At 40.2% G+C, this 21,755-nt stretch overlaps 1 protein-coding gene across 1 annotated transcript in view; it reads left to right on the top strand.

Moving 5' to 3' along the window:
- Positions 1 to 21,755, top strand: part of SNX30 (sorting nexin family member 30) — a 133,925-nt gene that overhangs the window by 46,203 nt on the left and 65,967 nt on the right. Inside the window, exon 2 of the mRNA XM_006900840.1 lies at positions 20,060 to 20,251. Within this exon, the coding sequence (XP_006900902.1) occupies positions 20,060 to 20,251 (192 nt within the window). The remainder of the gene's footprint in view (positions 1 to 20,059; positions 20,252 to 21,755) is intronic.

The raw sequence follows: 21,755 nt of genomic DNA, 5'->3' as shown, positions 1-21,755 counted from the left end.
AAATTATTATTTTTTATACCGGTTTACTTACAAAGTTCATATACATTGTTTTTCACACCGGATCTTTCTCCCACATGAATTTTTGAGGCTGTGAAATTTCTAGATTCCCTCCCAGAAAGATTCATTCACATTTGCATATTAGTATACAAAAGTTTTAGCCCTAAAGTACATTTTCAGATTCCAAAGTAAGAATCCTTGTTGTAAAGGAAGGGTGTGCTTTACATAATATTTGAGACAGAAACACTCAAAGGTCTTGCTGAAACAGCAAAGCCCTTATCACATTCCTGAGAAGCACGAGTGGTAAGTAGTCAACAGAGACCACTTGGCACTTCATCAATACTTGATTCATCCTCTGTCACTCACTTGAGTGGTTTTTGCTCCTAAAAGAGTTTGGTTTGGTGTGATGATTAATCAACAATTACTAGCTCGCATAATACATTTTGAGCTTTGTATAAAATTGCTTCTAGGCCCTGGTTCTGAAAACCAAACTGCCCTTTCCTTTAGACATTTGGCCTGTTTTATTAAATACTGTATAGTTTGGTGGACTATATATAGTACTGCTTCAGGTTGTAGCACATACACAAACAAATCAGAACTAGGTTTTATAAGATAAATAAAGGTACAAATGAGAGATATTGGGTAAAGTATGGGAAAGAATTAACATTTATTAAGGAATTATGTGAGGCACATTCTGTTTTCTTTAATTCTTATACTCTGCATTCATAAATGGAAAAACTTAGGCTCACAGAAAATAAGAGTAACTTTCTCTAGGCCATACGACTCTGATGTACAAAGCCAGGCATCTGTCCCATTCATTTGGACTCTGAACCCAGATCTTTCTCTTTTCCCTCTTCTATTAAAGATCTGAGTTTTTTGAGAGAAGGACACCTTGAATCTAGCAGACTGTGGAAAGAATGAGAGAAATTTACAAGTGTTCATTTAGGCTGAGGAGGAGGGAGACAGCTTCAGACTGAGAACTGGTAGTGAGATGGTGCTTGACATAGGGATGTTGCATATAAAGGAGTAGAGAATGGGCTGGGATAGAGAAAAGTAAGAGAAGGTTAGATTACAGTGAGATTGGATAGGAGTTTGAGGATGAACCTAAGAAATTTGTACCTTAAGTATGAAGTTGCAATGGGAACCACGGAAATCCTAGCAGCCTTAAAACTTTAAAATGGAAATATAACTGGAAAAATGGAATAGTGTACAAATAAAATTCCAAATTTGATGAATCACTGGTCAGTTTTTAAAAATGGTTCATTGCAATCTGAGTGAGTGCAATCTGTAATGGCAGATTGGTAGTCAGTTCAACCATTCATTCACATTTTGCTTTATGACAGTGACTATAATCCTCACATTGTATTAGAACTGCTCCCATTCTGCTCTGTGGCTCCACTCATTCTCTTGTCTTTTTCCCTTCTTGCCTTCAGTACTTTGTCCCTGAGTAACTGTCCTTTTAACCATGTGTAGTTGATTGTTCTAAAGACTCTGTACTTACGGAAAATCTAGAACTACATGAAAATATTTTTTTAAAAAAGTTTATGAAAAAGAAAAACAGAAAAGACTGTGTACCTCCTTGGTATTATTGTTCATTGTATTGATTCATCGATTGTTTGGCTGAAAGTTACGTCACAGGCATGAGTTCATTTCCAAGCTCAAAGAGTGCCTAAGAGCCACAGTTCAGCGGTTTCGTGAGTCTTTGTCAGACCAGTGAGCCTGGGTATTTGGTGTTTTTTAATGTTTTCCACACTTAGCACCCCTCTCTCCAGCACCCTTGGTTGTGGTCTCTGAGTGGTCAGTAGGGTGAGTGGGGACCCTCAAGTTCTTCTGGTCTCGGGTCATGGAAGTTGAGATTCGCAAGGTCATTAGTGCTTTGAACTAATTTATTTTATATTTACTTCACCATGCTTTGCCCTGAAGAAGAAGGGGCAAATAGTTGTACCCTAAATGGCTGTTTTCAAGCTTTAAAGAGCCCAGTCACTACTTACTAAAGGATAGAACATTGCCATTGTTCATTGTTCATCATTCATTGTCATTGTCATTCTAACAGCTGTGTTATGCTAGTTGACCTTGCTGTTGCCTGAAATTATGATCCTGAGGTCCCAGGACTAACAACTCATTTCCCCAGGGGGTTTGGTTAAGAACTTTACATAATGTTTCCACCTGGTGATTCTACTATATACTTGAAATATTTGCAACACATAGAAATATGCATGTGGAAGGATCACTTGCCTAACGTGTATATTATCTTGGATGTAGTCTCTTTTATTCACCCGTGTCTTTTATTTTTAACCTGTCTGTGTATAGAATAATGGTTCTTTAAAGAAAGCTGCTCTTCTGTTGGCTAGTGGCCTACATGATGGAGGAGAAACTGGAAAAAGAGTTGTTAAGACCAGATGACCAGCATCCATACATGATTATTTGGGTATTAACCATGTGACGTTTAATGATAGTTGTGAAGGAAATAGGTGAAGAATCTAGTTGCCTGGACTTGTTGAACTCATGGTAATTAGCTATTGGAATCGTCAGTAGTAACAAAAGCCCAGCCTAAAGTGGACAGTATACAAGACAAGAGTTGAAGATGCTACTTTGAGTCAGCCCTGCTACAAAGGCTATAATTGACCTGAGCATGGGTGGGGTTGGCTTTCCAAGAGGAGAGTATATGAGGAAGGAAGAACATAAGAATCACATTGAAACAGATGAGAAATTGAACTGTTTAAAGGGAATATATGATTACGTATTATTCACATGACAACAGCCCAGAATAAGAGCTGCATAGTAAAGTGGACTTTGTGGGGGTGGAGCGGGCGGGATTGTACAACAATGAAATAATTTTTTTTTCCAAAAAGAAAAGTGAATTAGGCCGTGGGGGTGGCAGGGAGGAAAATGTGGAACAATGAATGAATGGAAATCCAAATTCTCTATAAATTTTCATTAAAATCTCAATTAAAAAAATTCCTTAGATTGTATTATGTAGTAGGTTAACTTCATGGTTCTTATGAAATTTCATTATCCTGTTATAATAGAAATTGTTCTTAGTCTTCCCAGAATACTCCCTCTCACCTTTTGCTAGTTAAGATGTAGGAGTGCCTCTGTTCCTCAGTAACACAGTCAAGATGAGAGACCAAAGCCCTGAGTTCTTCAAATACCACTTGAGTGAGCTCATGCAAGTTACTTCTAAACTTTTTCTGTATCTGTAGCACAACCAACACGAGTCATCTCTAAGGGATTCTTCACCCCAAACCCTCGTTTGATTTTAGTGCAGATATGCTGGTGGACTTTGCTTTACTTCTGGATTTTTAGTTGGCAAGGTCCTGAGGATAGTGTTTGGTGATCAGAAAAGAGTAGGTTTTTAGTTGGGAGTTATATTCTCTTTGAACCTGTACTTTCTGGGAAAGCTTAATTTTTCTTTTACAAAGATATCTTCTTGGATGTTTGACTCCTCCAGATGGAATACACATACTTGACATCCTTCAGAGGCAAAATCTTTATATGACTTAGTTATCATTTAAAGACAAACTTTGGAAATACCTCTTCTCTTTAGTGGCTGTGATTTCTTAGTGTAGGATGACCAAGCTGAGCTCCCTCCAACTTTGTTCTTACATTTGACAAATTCAAGCTCATTTTCAAGTTGCTCCAGCATTTTTTGTTCTCCCCCTTCATTTTGTATAGAAGTCTTCAATAAGCTATACTGCATTACCTTATAGTTAGAGATGTCTTAATTTATAGAATAATAAAATTAGAAAAAAATAGAATTATTAGAAAAAATAGAATTATAAAAGAAATGACTAGTTAGAATGATTTCTGGAAATATAGGTGCCATGTTATATTTTGCTTAGTAACTGCAATAAACATCATAAGCTTTGGCAGACATGTATTAAGGTGCTGGAGAAGAGTAGTGAACACACTGTGGACTGCTGAGAGAACAAATAGGTTTGTCCTGGAAAAGGTGAAACCAGGTTGCTCCTTGGAGGCAAGGATTTTAAAACTCCATCACACATGTCTTGGGCATGTTGTCGGAAGCGGCCAGTCCTTGGAGAAAGACATTATGCTGGGAAGGCTAGAAGGTCAGTGCAAGAAGGGAAGGCCCTGAACGAGGTGGGCTGAAACAGTGACTATGCAGTGGGGTCAGGTGTGTCGGAGATGGTGAAGTTGGCTCAAGATAGGACAGAGTTCAGAGCCATTGTTCATAGGGTCACTGGTTTGTAGTTGACTCAAGGGCACATAACAACAGCATGTGCTTGAAATAATAAATCATCCTTAGTAAAAAGCGAGAGGAATCATGTTTATATTCAGCTGAGTGTTGACAAAACCCTCTACTCCCGAGAATCATAGGAATGTCTGGAGAAGTTAGTGATTGCTAAATCTGGAGATTCTTAGAAAAAGCTATTATCAGACATTGGAAATTTTGCAAAGAATGTGGGTTTGGGCTCTTTGAGTTTTACTTCATTTGCAGTGTTCTTAGGTGTTACTTTACATTAGGCCAATGATGGATTTTACTTGAAGGTACATTTTTTTAATTAGAAAAGCTGGGGAAACATTCAGATTTTAGACATTGCTATTAATCTACAAATAAAAATTTGAAACAGCTGGTTCTTAACTCATATCTGAATTTTTACCTTATAAAGAAATAAAGAGGTTGGGGGGGGGTAGAGAAAAAAGTACAACAATGAATGAATGGAAATCCAAAATCTCTGTAAATGTTCATTAAAATTAGTAAACTATTTTTTTTTAAAAGTAGGATAGTGTAACACTGCTCAGGAAAAATGTGAACCTAGAAACCATAGCCTACTGAGGCCTGGAGGTATTTGTGCAAGCAACTTTGAGGGTTTTGGAGACAATTTGAGATGGAGATTCTGGTGCAAGGGAGAGGGAGGAGACTGAATTTACTACTAATTAAATAAAGTAGGATTCTAGAACTTGTAATATATTGGTTAGGATACATTTGAATGATTCCAAAGGGGAAAAGAGAAGTCTCTATATTTTAAAAATTCATATTGTGTGTTTCATTATTTCCTGTTTAAGTATTTAAAAATGATAGCATTTTTTTGCAATCAAATGTAGTCCAAAAATGAAAATATTTACAACAAATATTAGTTTATAGATTACATTATGTGTCAGTGGCTCTCTGTCAAGAGTCTGGAGGCAGAAGGAGAGAAAACGAGAATCATGAAATGGCTTTTAAAGTTCTTGCTCTGAGAGTGTGTGTGTGTGTGTGTGTGTGTTTTGTGTTCACTTAAATGCCATTGGTCAGAGCAAGTCACCTGGCCAAACCCAAAGTCAATAGAATGGGGATATGTTGCTATCTTTTGGGGAGATCACTGTTAGGATTGCCCGCCGTTGCAAGGAGGTATAATCTGCATAAAAAAGATGTTATGGACTGAATTATATTTCCCCCAAAATGTTTTGTAAATCTGACCATACCTGTGGTGTAATAACATTTGGTAATAGTATTTTCTTTGTTGGATTAATGAGACAGTGTTAGGGTAGGAGGTGTTTGAAATGCTTTCCCCCCTTCCCATATATTAAAAGAGCTGATTAAGTAAGCAGAAATGACAGAAAATAGATGTTATCCACTTAAAAATCACCAAGGACCCAAAGAATAAAAGCTGAAGAGACAAAACACCTCTCACCAGAATGGGCAGAGAGATTTCCCCTAGAACCAGTATATTGAATTCAGACTCTAGATCTCTTAAATTGTGAGAAAATGCAGTTCTAATCACTAAATACTGTTACAGTGTTACTTCTGTATATTATTGTTATGTGCCATCGAGTCGCCTGTGACTAATAACGACCCTATGTACAACAGCCCTAAGCCAATCTTATTGTCTCTGACACACTTACGCCTATTACCGAGTCACTGAATCAGTCCATCTCATCAAGGGCCTTCTTCTTCCACCCAAGCATGATGTCCCTCTCCAAGGACTAGTCCCTCTTTTCAACATGCCTAAAGTATGTCAGGTGACGCTTCAGAATCCTTGCCTCCAAGGAGCAGCCCGGTCTTACTCTCTCCAGGACAAACCTGTTTATTCTCTTAGAGTACTTCTGTATAACAGTTGCTCAAACAGAATCAGAATGAATAATCTAGTGACCTAGTGGCAAGAAACTGTGCTGCAGTTCTGAAGGCAAGGCTTGCGGTTCGAAGCCACCAGCTGCTCTGTGGGAGAAGGATGGTTAATTTCCTCCCATGTGATTAATAGCCTCTGAAAACCCACTTGAGGATAAGGTATAAGTCAGTTCCAGCTCTCCAGTACACAACAACCACCACCACCACCAATCTAAAATACAGTCTATGCCCTTTAGTTTTTTTTGTGGAACAAGTAAATAGTGTAGGAAGCTCTCTTGGCCTACTGGCAAGAAGCTGTGCTGCCATCCTCGAAGGCAAGCAGTTCGAGTCCACTAGCTGCTCTGTGGGAGAAGGATGGACAATCTCCTCCAGTGTGATTTACTGCCTCTGAAAATCCGCTGTTTTTATGGTTTATGGGTCGGTTCTGACTCATTGGTACAGAACAATAGTAAATAACTTATCAGTTTTTATGTATATTTTTTAAAATGTTACTATTTTCTATAATCTTAATAATGAGTTACTGTAAACTTGATCTATTTTTCAGTGTTCTTTTCTCTGAATGATGAGGTAATGCTGAAACCAAATCAAACTCCTTGCTGCCAACTTCATTCTGACTCATATTGACCCAGTAGGAGAAGGTAGAGTTGCCTTAGGGTTTCCAAGGCTTTACAGAAGCAGCCACGTCTTTCCCTGTGGATTACGTGGAGATTAAACAGGCTGACCTTTTGGTTAGTGCTGGGATGACTGACCTCTGCACCATCAGGCCTTCTACAATGAAGACCTCATCATTTGTATTCACCTTTCTGCAAAACAAATGAATTCTGAGATTGCTTTGGTTTTCACTTGATGTTCTTGGAATATTTTTCTTGGATCTTAACTGGTTACCAGTTGAGTGGTCTATTGGAGGAGGGAAGAAGAATAGGAAGGAGAAAAAGCCAGAGGCTGGCCTGCTTCCTTTCCGCTTGACACAGTGTAGCCTGGCTTGCTGCTTGTTTGAGCTGCTCTCCTGTCTGTCTGCATAGGTCCTGCCGCTTGAGAACTTGCAGTCCTGCCTGCTTTGTGTTGGGCTGACCCAGCTGGGGAAGTATACCCACATTCCTTCATGTTCCTCTGAGCTTTTTTCCTGTATTTCTACCCCACCTGAGAGAAGGCGTGGACCTCAGGGTGACCTAAGCTGCCATTCTTTCCCTGGTATTCGCCTGTGTCCTTGCTTGCTTCAAGGTTGGCCTTTCCCCACCCCCTGCCAGTGTGCTTCAAAATTAGAGCATTATGTGATGGAGATTCAGAACATTTTCTGCTTCAGTAACTTTGCTGAGACTTGGTCTCTCATACTTTGGTCATGTTATCAAGAGGGGCCAGATCCTGGACTGGCTCGTCCATACACACTATGCTTGGGAACATAGAGGGTCAGTGTAATAAAAAGAGGAAGATCCATGAAGAGATGGATTGACATGGTATTTGTAACAATGAGTTAAAACATAGCAGCAGTGTTGAGGATCTTTGTTCCAGGGAGGAGTGGGCTTTGTTTTGTTCTTTTGGTCATCGGGTCACGAAGGGGAAGCTACTTGATATACTTGATAACACCTAACAACAAAATAACATTAACATGGTAACAAAGTTTAGGTAGCTTCAGGAACATGAGTTGAAAATGTCTCTAAATGCTTTTTTCAGATGTGTCCTATTTACATCCAGAGGAATCTGAAATTTTTGGCTTCTGGATGACACCATATCCTGGTTTCTAACATGGACACACCTCAGTCACTGCTTCTACCTCCTAGAGCCCCTTTGCTTCCTTTTAGGGTTCTCACCGCTCCCCCACCCCCACCCCATATTCTCCCCACCTGACATTCTCTAGGTTGTTAAATTAGCATCTCTGGAGAGGAAAGGAGGGAAACACGCTTATGCTCAATCCACTGAGGCCAGCCAGAAGTTTATATTTGTCATTTTTAAAGGAATATGTAACATTTTACCTTAATGTAGACACCAGTTACTGCTCATTGAGCCTTTGGTTCCCCCCCCCATCCCCCGCCCAGTGTTCTTTGCTCTGCTATGAATGTCTTTAAAACAGAACATTAAAACCCACTTTTTCCTTTTGAATATGTCCTCCAAAGCCAGCTTAAATTTAACTTTGTGACAAAATGAGCAGTCACAATCGTGTTCAGTTCGGTTTGGTGCCTGGCACCAAGGAGATAATGAAAGTAAGATAGGCATAGCTGAGCATCTGTAGGGCCCTTCCTCCCCTCTGAATGCCCATCTGAAACTAGGGACCCACACTCCCTAACAGTATAGAAAAAATAAATTAGGTTATTTCAGCATGGCTTGGTTCTATTAAACCCATATTGGGTTCTTTGCCTAAACTGTATATTTAATCTAATATGAAGTTACACTGGTGATTTATGTTAATATAATAATGGTCTTTCAGCTTGTTGGCCAGAATCGTGGATCTTAAATCTGAAATTCTTTTAACTAGAGAGTTTCTGAAATAGTTCAGCTTTGTCTTTCTCTTTCTTGGTAAAAAAAAAGAGGGAAAGGGGAAAAGAAATTATCTTGTAGCTAACATTTAAATGATGAGAATTGATATTTTGGAGGAATAGAGATTTATTTTCATTTGATTATTAACTATACAGTTTCATCTCTTTGAAGGATTTATCATACTAAAATAATGAATTAAGGAAAATATATTTGAGGTCCAAACTGACTATAAGTGTAATTTTTGTTTGTAACAAAATACAAAATATTGTGAACCATCCCATAGGCTATGATACAAGAATGTCTGTGGTCAGGCAACTTCATTTTTTATTTTCAGCATGTGTTCATAGTGATATTCCATGTTCCAAGTCCTGTTTCAGGTTCTACCATGTTGTTGTTATTGTTGTTGTTATGTGCCGTCAAGTCACTTGCGACTCATAGCAACCCTGTGTACAACAGCCCTAAACTCTGTTCTGTCCTGTGCCAATCTCATTGTCTCTGACACACTCATCCCAATTACCCCAGTCACTGAATCAGTCTATCTCCTAGAGGGCCTTCCCCTCCTCCACCTGCCCTCCACCCTCCCAAGCACGATGTCCTTCTCCAAGGACCACTCTCTCCTTACAACATGACCAGAGTATGTCAGATGAAGCCTCAGAATCCTTCCCTCCAAGGAGCAGCCCGGTTTAACCCTCTCCAGGATAAATCTGTTTTCTTAGTAGTCTGTGGTACCCTCAATAGTCTTCTCCAACATCAAAGCTCAAAGGCATCAAATCTCCTTCTATCCTCCCTAGTCATTGTCCAACTCTCTGACACATAACAAGTGATTGCAAAGATGGTGGCCTGTATCAGATGCACCATAGTCTCCAGAGAGACACCGTTGCTCTTCAGTACTTTAGAGAGGTCCCTAACAGCAGACTTTCCCATTGCAATATGTCTTTTAATTTCCTGCCTTCTGGTGCCAAGAGTGTTGATTGTGGAGCCAAGTAGACTAAAGCGGTGAACAATCTCAATCTCTTCACCATCCATCCTGATGCTGCCAATTGGTCCAGTGGTGAGAATCTTTGTCTTCTTGACATTGAGCCTCAATCCATACTGAAGGCTGCAGTCCTTGACCCTCTGCATCAAGTGCTTCAGGTCCTCCTCAGTTTCAGCAAGCAGGGTTGTGTCATCTGCATAACGGAGATTATTGATAGATCTTCCATATGTGAATGAATTGCATCCTACTACTGTGGTTTTATAGTACAGTGTATGGAGGTGTCTTACTAATCTAATAATGTTTTAACGGAGACATTGCTAGAAGAACAAACAAGTCTGCCTTGGAGAAAGTGCAACCAGGGCAGGGCGCCCCTTAGAAGCAAGGGTTGTGAAACTCTGGCTCACATAGTTTGGGTGTGTTGTCAAGAGGGGCCAGTCGATGCTGGGAAAAGTGGAGGGTCAGAGACAAAGGTGACAGACCCTCACTCAATGGACTGACAGTGACTGTAACAACCGGGATCATGAGGGTGGAGCAGGATAGGGCAAGGTTCAGATCCTTGTGGTGACTGATGGTGCCAAATAACAACCAGCAACAAGCAGTAAAGGGCTTTAACGAATTTATTCTCTTACCATTTAGAAGGTTAGAAGTCCAGTTCTGGGTGCCAGTTCTAGGGAAGGTCCTGTCTCTCAGTTCTGGAAGGAGGTCCTTGTATTCTTCAGCATCTGAAGGTCCTACCTTCCTTGATGAAGAAGCTTCTTTGAGAAGAGGCCTGGGTCTGATACGAGGCATTCCACTCCTAGAAATCCTTTCTTGTTGATTCTTAGGGTCACCCTTCTTCCCCCCTCCCCCCCCAATAGGCTTATTTTCTTCTCCTTTTCTCTTTCTCTCTTACTGTGGTTGAGTTGGAACTGACTCATCGCTCACCCTCTAGGCTTCCGAGGCTCTAAATCACATGAGCACAGATTGCCATCTTTCTCCCTCAGAGCAGCTGTTGCTTTGCACACGGCCTTGGGCTAGCAGCTGTTTCCTGTTGACCACACCACCATTGCTTAGGGAAGCTTCCTTCACATGGATCAAGGCTGTGATTGGATTAAGGGGTGTTGCATTCCACCTTTAATCCTTTTACAACTATTTGGTTTATAAGATCATCAGAATCATCACATAAATTCCACATTATGTTCAGTTCATGGTAAGAGGGAAAGAAACTTGCTCAGATCTCACTGTTAGTAAGTCATTCATAACTGGGCATTCAGACTTAGTTAGACTCAGCTTCATTGTCCTTCAGCAGATGCTTATTAAATGTGTTCAGGTGGCAAACTTCCATGTTAAAGGATTGGCTCAGCTCATTACTAAGAGCCATTCATTCATTCATCAGGTGCTTTTTGAGTCTCAACTATCACCCCAGGTTAGAGTGTTAAAAGAGATAACTGAAAGTAAAGTCTAGCATGGAATCTCACAGCAACCAATCAATATGCATAATTTTTTTTTCTTCAGTAACAGTTTATTGTATTTGAGATGATGTATCAGGTGTTCTCTGACCTAAGAAAGATAAAAGGAAATCCTCTCATTACAAACTGACAAAGGTGAAAGGTAAAACATTTCCATAACAGCATGTACCATATACTAGGAAATAGATCTAGGTTTGCTACAAATGATATAATTTCCTAGTCATCTACAGCTACTTTTATAACTTTGTATGGATAATGAATTATGCTAAAATGCACAATAATATTTGGTAGACTTCAGGACTAGTATCTTTAGTCCATCACAAAATACATTTTGATATCCCAAAGAAGCAAGACTTGCATGTAAGCCTTTTAAACATAACTAATATATAACTTTGGAAATAGGAGTGGCATCCACTTCCATAAATAGCTTGTCTCCGGAAACCCTATGAACCTGGAAAAAGGATGAAAGTCTTGCACATAAGTGTTGAGGACTTTCGTTCATAGGGTCACTGTGATGGCACTTAATAACAACAACAACAATAACAATCTATAATGACAACAATCCATAACTACAAAGTTCTACTCTTGATAGCTTTTACCTTTTTTAGGGAATCTCCAAGTCTCCAAAGGATAAAAGCAGAGTAGAGTCAGTCATATTATAAAGGCTATGAAGATCTGCAGCACAGGGCAAAGATGCCTTCTGCTCCTTCACACCACATATAAAGGAAGTGAAGTATGTTGTGTATCTCTTGGTCCACTGTCTGACTATCCTGTCATGTTCTGCTTTGTTAGTCAAATACTGAGTGGCTATGCTTCCAACTAGAGGATCCTCTTTGGTGGCTTAAATGGATAATCTGATGAAAATGAGATATCAGAAAAAACACATCACCTTCATTCATATACAGAACCTGGTGGACCAAGTAGAGTTGCTCTCCATTCATAAGTGTTATCTCCTTTAGGCCCAGCACTGCAGTTAGGAGGAGGATCAAGGAGGTTATTTCGGCTAGCTCCTTCTGAAGTCTTTTAGCATTAGTGGATGACTTAGCAGTGGTTTTGCTAGAGAGTTGGGTGTTTTTCTTCTGCTGGGTGGCAGAAGGCTTTTGTTCTTATTCTTCAGGCTCTGGAGCGGCTGGTCTGCATTTGAACTACCACTGCTGGTGTTGGGGCTCTCATCATCGGACCTTTGCACATCTTGGTGAAGTTACTTCTCAGAAAACGTAATCTTCAGAACCCCAATAAAGAGTGGCTAGGAGTAAGATTAGTAGGTGGAGGTTAATTTTTTTCCCTACCATTTTATCTTCCAGAGTCTCCTGGGGAACTCAGCAGCTCTTGCCCCAGGCATAAAGTAGCCAAAAGTACAAAAACTTCCTGTTAGCAGCCCAGACCCTCTCTAGCTATGAAGAGCTTATTCCAGTTATGAAATCTCAAAGGAATTTGTGGATTTCTCTCCCACAGATGTTCAGGGGTTGGGTGCTAGGAGAATGTGGAGTTCAGAGAGGCAGTAAGAATGGCCAGCATGACTGATATTAGATGGAAAAGCCATAATGAATTTTTGAGTGCTTAGTTTTGCAAAGTAAATAAAGGCAAGGAAGAAGTTAGTGATGGAGGGAATGTGGATATTTTTAGATTTTGGGGAACTGAGAAGGCCTCCCAGGTAAGTATGATTGGAGTAGAAACTTGTTTGAGGAGAGGAGTCAACCACTGGGAATTGGAGCTAAGAATATTCCAAAGAGAAGGAGCAGCAAGTCCAGAAGCCTTGGGATCAAAGTGTGTATGACCAGTTCTGGGGCCAGTTGGAAGAATAAGTTAAATAGGGGAAAAGGTCAGTGATGAAGTCAGAGAGGGGGGATAAGGGCCAGGTTGTACCACGCCTGACAGGTTCTGTTGGGGCGTTTGGATTTGATTCTGACTGTGAGATGAGTCGCATGGTGATTGATGTGTTTAGAATAGCACTCTCCCTGTCGCTGGAAAACTTGACTGAAGGTTGCTGTTGCTGCTGCTGTTATTTACTGTCAAGTTGGATCCGATGCATAGTCGACCCTCCCATGGCCTTTCAGGGGCAGTTAATAGCATGGGAGGAGAGTGCCCAGCCTTCTCCTGAGAAGCAGTGATGACTGCAAGGTAGGAAAAATAAAAGAGCAGGCTTTTGTGTAGAGACAAGAGATTCCCTGGCTGTCAGCATCTAGAATTCATATCCTTCCTAAAGGGGCCACTATCGTGTAATCACTGCTCTAGAGCTTTGAGCTCTTAGCATAGAAAACCCAGCTGCTGGAGGACTGTGATGGGCACAGGAGCCTGGGCCATTCAGATCCGCAAAGTCTCTGTTTATTTTTCTAACGATTTCCATCTCTCCTTCATGTCTGTGTCTCATGGAGTATGTATCTTGAAGAGTCATCTGAAGAGTAGCTTGTGTTTTAAAATCCTAAGGGAAAAGGTTCACTTTCCCAAACTGACTGTGAAAAACAGAATCCTTGTATTTACCCCTAAGGGTTTATTGCCAGAGAATGCAGATGGAGTAGAGGTGGTTTTGGGCAGAAAATAACCCAAAGAATATTCAGCTTGGTGGGACACACTGAATTAGAAACCAGGACCCTTTGTACAACACTCACTTAATCTTTTAAAATCTACTTCCTCATGTGTAGAGATACTGTCGGGCCTCACAGGGTTGTTGTAAGGAGGAGGAGAAAGCATTCTACAGAGATGTGCCCTGGGATCACTGCTGATGAAATGGCAGCCATCTGTAGCCCATGGGCGTGCTCCAAAATCTTCCACGAAATAACCCCAGGGTAGGGGGTGTAGGTGTTTTCCCTAATTGTGTTCTATGGGGACACAATCTGGATTGTGCACCAAAACCAAATTGACAGTCTTTCCCCCTCTTCCACCCCAGTCACTTACTTGAAAACTGCTTAGCTTTACACTCTCTGTCCAAGACATTTCAGACAACTGTGAAAGCTGTTCCTGGAAAGTTAATTGGCCGAGGTCCCTGGAGCAAAGGTTAGAGAAGTTGGCTCAGAGCTATTCCTAGACTTGGGACAGATGGTCACGCAAACTCACATAAACGTGGACAAGGGAGCTGCACTCACTGACAGCTCACAATGCTCATAGATAAGTTAGATGTGGGAATAAATTATTACACATTTGGTAATGGCTTCTGTGTTTTTGGAGTCGAAGGGAAAGGGTGACTAATTCTGCCAGGGGGACAGGTCAGGGATGACTGCTGAGAAGAAGAGGCTCTGAGCAGGATCCTCATGGTGAGACTTCAGGGAGGGTCAGTCCCTAGACAAAGACATCATGCTTGGAAAAGTAGAGAACTGGTAAAAAAGAAGACCTTTAGTGAGGTGCCTTGGCATGGCGACTGCACAAACAGAGATTGTGAGATGATAATGAGGGGGAGTTTTGTGCTGTAGGACGTGGGATCTCTATGAGACTAGTTGATTCCATGGCACATGACAACATGTAGAAAAGAGGAGGAGGGGATTTTCCAGGCAAAGTTAAAGGTTACGAACCAGCAGAATGGATTCTGGAGACTAGTGCCAGCACTGTACATGTTGTTGTTATTGTTATGTGCCGTCAAATTGCCTGCAACTCATAGAGACCCTTATGTACAACAGCCCTAAACCCTGCTCTATCTTGTATAAATCTTATTGCCTCTGACACACCTACCCTCATTACGCCAGTCACTGAATCAATCCATCTCATAGAGGGTCTTCCTTTCCTGTACTGTTCCTCCACCCTCCCAAACATGATGTCCTTCTCCAAGGACTGGTCCTGCCTTGCAACATCTCCAGAGTATGTCAGACAAAGCTTCAGAATATTTGCATCCAAGGAACAGCCTGTTTTAACCCTCTCTGGGATGAACCTGTTTGTTCTCCTAGCAATCCATGGTATATCCAATACTCTTCTCTAACACCACAGCTCAAAGGCATCAATTCTCCTTCTATCATCCCTAGTCATTGTCCCCCTCTCTGACACATAGCAAGTGATTGCAAAAGACCATGGCCTGTATCAGAAACACCTTAGTCTCCAGACTGACATTATTGCTCTTCAGTACACTGGAGAGGTCTCTGACATCAGACTTTCCCAATGCAATACGTCTTTTAATTTTCTGGGTGCTGGTGCCAAGAGTCTTGATTATGGAGCCAAGCAAAATGAAGCTTGACAGTCTCAATCTCTTCACCATCCATCATGTTGCTACCAGTCAGCCCAGTAGTGAGAATCTTTGTTTTCTTGATATTGACCGTCAATCAATATTGAAGGCTGCAGTCCTTGACCTTCTGCAGCAAGTGCTTCAGGTCCTTTTCAGTTTCAGCAAGCAGGGTTGTGTCATCTGCATAATGCAGATTGTTGATGAGTCTTCCTCCAATCCTGATGCCACACTTCTCCTCACAGAGACCAGCCTCCCAGATAATCTGTTTTGCATATAGATTGAAAAGATATGGAAATAGGACCCTTCCCTGGAGTACACACTCTTCCCAGTTTTGAACCATGCAGTGTTTCCTTGTTCTGTTCTGACGACTGCCTCCTGGTCCAAGTACTTAGGTTTCACATTAGCATGATCAAGTGTTCAGAAATTCCCATTCTTCTCAGCATTAGCCACAGTTTGTTGTGAATGATAAAAAAATTAATTAGTCCAGGACTGACTGGGGATTGCTTCAGTTTGAACTGATGGTGACTTGCCTGGTTTTGCACTTTTTGTGTTTTGCAATGTTTAGCCACTGATGGAGACATTCAGGAGCCCACTGAGATATTGTTGATACAGAGCAAGCATGAGCCCTTGAATTGCCTAGCACGGCACCTGGTCTGCTCACCTGCGTTTAAATATTTACTGAAAGGGTGAAGATTTGATTGTCATTTCAGAGTTACAGGGAAGAGGAGGTCTTTTCTCAGATACCTGGGCAGGTATCCAAGTGCTGAGCAAGCAGTCATCTTGTTTGATACAGATGCTACTTGCAAAAAGCTATGCTGCAGTCCCGTAGGCACATAGTTCAAGGCCACCTGCTGCTCTGCGGGAGAAGGATGAGCAATCTCCTCCTGTGGGATTAACTACCTGGGAAAACCCACCAAAGGATCAGCTACTGGTCGGTTCCCACTCTATTGTACACAACAGCAACACAACAACAATAACAGGAACAGTGAGAGGAGCAGTCAAGTGTTGTTAGAAGTGTAGCTGAAGAGAAATGGTGGAGAGGAGGTGACTGCTCCCTTTCTATAAAAACAGTCACACACAAAAAAGAAATGAAACAGTCACCTTTAATTGTTAGTAGATAATATTGGCATCGCTAAACATATAATTAAATATATCTGTGGTCACTGAAGTTGGGAATGCAAGGAAAGTGCCTTTTTTGTGTGTACTTCTCATTGCTCACCAAGTTGGGCGACTTGCTCTTAACTCCAGGCCCTGCTTCCCTCTGCATGTCCCAGCTTGATTTTTCAACCTTTGCCCAGCTGTCCCATGATCAGCTGGTAATTGTGGATATGACTGCTAAGTTAATTTCCTATATCCTGTGTCGTTAGAAGAGGCTATTCCTTGAATAGGACATCATGCTTGAAAGATGGAGGGTTTATGAAAGAGAAGACGACCCTCAGCCAGATGGATTGACATAGTGACGGCTGCAATGGGCTCGAGTATGTCAGAAATGATGGAGATGACACATGATAGGACAAGGTTCAGATATATTTGTTACAGTTTCTATGAGTCATATTCGACTCAATACCTAACAACAATAATATCTTCTCTTAAAGGAGCTCTAATGATGTGATGAGTTATTATTTGTTAACTGCAAAGTCAGTGGTTTGAATCCACTCGTTCCTGCACTGGAGAAAGATGGGCAGTCTCTGTCCATAAATATTTACAGCCTCCAAAACCCAGTGGAGGATTGCTCTGCATCAGACTTGATTCCATGGCGTGGACTTTGGGTATATTGACTATTGTTGGTGTTATTAGTGCAGTAGATTCGCGACTACTCAAAACAACTGTACGTATAACAAAATGAAATCTTGTTCAATTCTGTGACAGCCACATAATTTCTGCAGTTCTTAAACTCATTGTTGTGATCACTGTGTCAAACCATCTTGTTGAAGATCTTCTATATTGTTGACTCATATTTTTCCCAAATGATGACCTCCAGGAGTTGGGGACTTCTGGTCATATGCCCAAAGTGTGTGATATCAAGTGTCCCCATCTTCACTTCTGAGGAACACTGGCTGCTCTTCTTCTTGTTTTTCTTCTCCTGGCCACCGCTGGGATATTCGGTACTCTTCATGAATGCTATCGTTTGAAGACGTCTGTTCTTTAGTCTTCCATATACATTGTCCAACTTCCCCATACATATGAAGCAATTAAAAAGACCATGGCCTGGGCCAGGTACACCTTAATCTTTAAACTGACTTTCCTGCTCTCCTGCAGTTTAAGGTGGTCCTCGGCAGCAACTTTTCCCAATATGATATGTAGTTTTATTTCTTGAATCCTGCTTCCATGGGTGTAGATTTTGGATTCAAGATGAAATAATCGATAACTAAAATGTAATCTACACTATGAAGACTTTGAGCTTTATCAGTAAGTACTTTAAGCCTTCTTAATTTTCTGCAAAAAAGGTTGTGCATAATAACGGGTTGTTAATGTGTCTTCCTCCAATCCTGATGCCATGTTCTTCTTCTAGTCTGCCTTCTGAGATGCTTTGCTCAGCATGCAGATAAAATAAAAATAAAAAAATAGAGTGAAAGGATACAATTCTGGCCTTCATTTTCCCTGACTTTCAAGCTTTTATTCTTTTTGAACCTGCTTCATGTACCTGTGTTGCATAAGCACAGTTATGTTTTGGAATTCTCATTTATCTTGGTGTAGTTCATAATTTGTTGTTGTCCACACAGTTAAATGCCCTTGCACAGTCAAAAAACCACAAAACCAGTATATCTTATGGCCAACCTGCATAATTACAGTGAGAGAAAATTCAGGAGAAAGCACTTCTGTATTCTCATCCTGTCACCTGAGTACCCACAGGACAAGAATGTTTCCCTACTTTCCTGTTCAAGACCTTTTCTGTAGTATCATGTCACTTTCTTGCCGTAACTCTTAGTCTTTAATGTCCTAAAGATTCTAAGGTGATACTCAAAGACGTGTTACAACCAGGCAGGGTGCTGCCCTGTTACCAAACCTGAAAACCAGAAACGTAACTAAAACAGGTCTTTTCAATTTTGCAGCTCTTTCAGGATGTTTTGTGGGTTTTTCATTTATTTAGGTATCTAACTGCTAAAATGTAAATGCAAACATCTATAATACTTTATCTTCCCTTTTCTCCTGTTTGCCATCCTACTTCTTTCTTTTTTAAAATTCCTTTTATTGTGGTAAATTTAAAACATATACAAAAGGGAGCATAAGCCCACTGTGTTCAACAATTATCACTCATAAACATCTTGTATCACTTATATTACTGTATACTACTTCCATCCTGAATTATTGTAATGCAAACTCTAGATGTGTTCTCTCATCCGTTAGTATTTTTGAAAGATGATCTTTGTAAAATAATACTTTCACTATTGTACCTAGTAATTTATTAATATTATCAAATAACAGAATAATGTTCCAAATTCCCTGAATATCACATCTTTTAAAAATTTTGTTTTAATTGGATTTAAATAATGTTACTTTATTGAAGTTGTTTAATATCTTTTTATCTATTAGCACTTGTCCTTTTGTTCTTTTCCTTTTTTCCTTGTAATTTATTTATTAACGAAACTGAGTCTTTGGTTCTCTTAAGAGTCACCTAGTATATTCCTTCCTGATTTCTTCCTTGCATTATTTCACATGTTCATCCCTCCTGTCTAGTTTCTACAAATTGGTAATATAACTTGATACTTGTGAAGGACTCAGACTCAGTATTTTCAAGTATACTTCATAGGTGGTACTATAAAACTAGCCATTTGAACTGGTTCATTCCAGTTTTACCTCCAGAGAATTGCATCTCCACTCCAGACACACTGAATATACAGTTAAACCAGACTCCCCCGTGATTCTTATCTTATGTATACGTGAGAATCCCCTGGGGGTCTTACTAGGCTATAGATTCTGATTCTGTATTTCTGGGGTCTAAAGCCTGTGTGGACTTCATTGGTGGTGTATTGAGTTGAGCCTACTCATTGCTGACCTATTATTGGGTTTCCAAGGGTGTAAATCACACCAGAGGAGATGGCTCATCTTTCTCACAAATGTATCTGGGGTGGAGATGTAAATTCTCATCACAGATTTGAGCCAGAATAAACAAGTCTGAAGCCTTGATGTAAACTTCTATCAGAAGATATATAATGTTTAATTGTCTCTTTGACATGATTGACTTGTTGTCCCCTTAACGTTCACCTGGGCCCAGGTGGTAGCCTTGAGAATGGGGGGAAATATTCTCTGTTGTGATCACTGAGATGTATTTTCATCAAATTTTGATTATGATGAAAGATACCGCCGGTATGTCTTGGATAAAGAACAGACAGGTATGTCTTGGATAAAGTGCAACCAGAGTGCTTTTAGGTATGTCTTGGATAAAGTGCAACCAGAGTGCTTTTTAGAGGTAAGGATGGCAAAGTTTTGTCTCACATACTTTGGCATGTTGTTAGGAGAGGTATTCTAGGAAAGGGACATTGTGCTTGGATAAAGGGTCAGCAAAAGAGAGGAAGGCCCTCAGTGACACAGTGACTGTAGCAGTGGACTCAAATATGTCCTGGCTGAGAAGGATGACGCAGGACAGGAAGAGGGTTAAGATATGTTGTTCGTAGGGTTGCTCTAAGTACTCAACTTGATAACACCTAAGAACATTTTCTATCTATGGACTATTGATATTGATTTCTCTAGTGCTTGCTGGAAGATGAATTGACATGAATTTGGTGTCTCGCTCTATGATTGTTTCTGGTGAACATAAAGGACATATTTACTGTAGGAATTTAGAGTAGGGAGCTCAGAAGTTTCCCAAGTCAGGTATTTGAAAATACTACTTGATAGAGTTCTGTATTCTAGAATGCTGCGAGGTTTGGCTAAACAAGCCACGTTTGCTGATGTTTTCTGGTGTATGCTTTCATGAATTTCTAAGATAACTTTTTTTCTTCTTTTAGGATCTCGTTTTGCCCAATGGTGGTACTCCAGCAGGCACTTCGAGTCCAGCTTCTTCATCTTCCCTTCTCAACAGACTTCAGCTTGATGATGATATTGATGGTGAGACCAGAGATCTCTTTGTCACCGTTGATGATCCCAAGAAGCATGTTTGCACAATGGAGACCTACATCACGTATAGGATCACCACCAAAGTAGGTCCCTTCTTAACTACCGCCCTTCTGCCCATGATAAACTGTCTTGATGAATATATTCCTCCTTTTTTTACAACTCTGTTAACTGTTCTTTTGGTTTTTAGGGTGATTAAAAATTGTAGATATGCCTTTTTGACTGAATACTTTTCTAATATGGTTACTATAATACCTTATCTTCAAATGAGGAACATGTGACTAAAATCTATAAACTAATACACTTAATCCTTGTATTTTCACTTATTTCTTACCACATTACTTAATATGTTATTTATAATATTTAAATTTATGAGTCATCACATCAGCCTAAAACTGTGATGAGACCATGGTTATAATTTGAGCTAATTGGAGTTGATGCTAGTGGATGAAAATAGGAGAAGCATGGGAACTGATATTTATGGATTTTCTACTGTGTACCAGGCAGGCATTTTTCAAGGTGAGAGAAGTGAAAAAGCAAATTTAAGCCTTGAGTCACCGTATTGAGAGATGCTATGGGCTATATGTCATTGAGTGGCCCAGGAAATCAGGAGCTCTATTAGACTGGAAAAGTCAGCGGTCAGAGACTTCTCCAGATTATTGAGGAGTGATAATGTCAGTTTGAGGACTAAGGTGCTTCTGAGTCTTTCTGGTCATTTACCAAGCCTCTGAGAGCTAGATAATGAATAGGGATGGCAGAAGAAGAATTGATGGTTTTGAGCTGTGGTGTTGGAGAAGAGTACTGAATATTCCATGAATTGCCAAAAGAACAAACTCTTTGTCTTGGAGAAAGAGCAGCTACAGTGCTCCTTGGAGGCAAAGATACTAAAATTTTGTCTTATATACTTTGGGCATGTTACTAAGAGAGGCTATTCCTTGGAGAGGGATTTCATGCTTGGAAAGGCAGATGGTTGGCAAAGGAGAGGAAGACCCTCAAACAGGTAGATGAACACAGTGACTTAAATATGTCGGACTCTTAAATCTTCATCTTAAAACTAATCCTATTTTAAACACCTTCCCCATTCTAGTATGTAGGGCTAGTGAAAGAGAGACCTTTAATGAGGTGGATTGACACAGTGACTGCAACAATGAACTTTAGCATGGCAAAGATTGTGCTGGGATTTGTGACTGACTTGATGGCATCTGGCAACAACTACTTATTAAAGAGTAATGTTAATATGATTTCTTTTCTTTGGAAAATAATCTGAGTGCTTAAAGACAGTCCTAAAGTTTTAGATCTAGAGCAGAGTTTATTTACTTGACAATGATGACATTTTGGCAGATAGTCACCTCTAGGTCAATGGTTTCACCTGGATATAATTTCTTTCCTCCTGGGACTATTTGTCAATGTCTGGAGACATTTTTGGTAGTCATAACTGAGGGAGGGATTATAACTGACATCTAATGGGTAGAGACAAAATTCTGGTTAACAACCCCCAACAGTATTAGAGAGAAAATTCATATTATTACTTGGTTTTTGAAGTAAAGAATTTTATTTTTTTTCTATAATTATATTTTATTAATTTTCATA

Source organism: Elephantulus edwardii, unplaced genomic scaffold, assembly GCF_000299155.1.
Source record: "Elephantulus edwardii isolate Elephantulus edwardi_28Jun2011 unplaced genomic scaffold, EleEdw1.0 scaffold00297, whole genome shotgun sequence".
Taxonomy (NCBI): Eukaryota; Metazoa; Chordata; class Mammalia; order Macroscelidea; family Macroscelididae; genus Elephantulus; species Elephantulus edwardii.
Note: the sequence above shows the minus strand (reverse complement) of the source record. Positions and strands in the feature narration are given on the sequence as shown.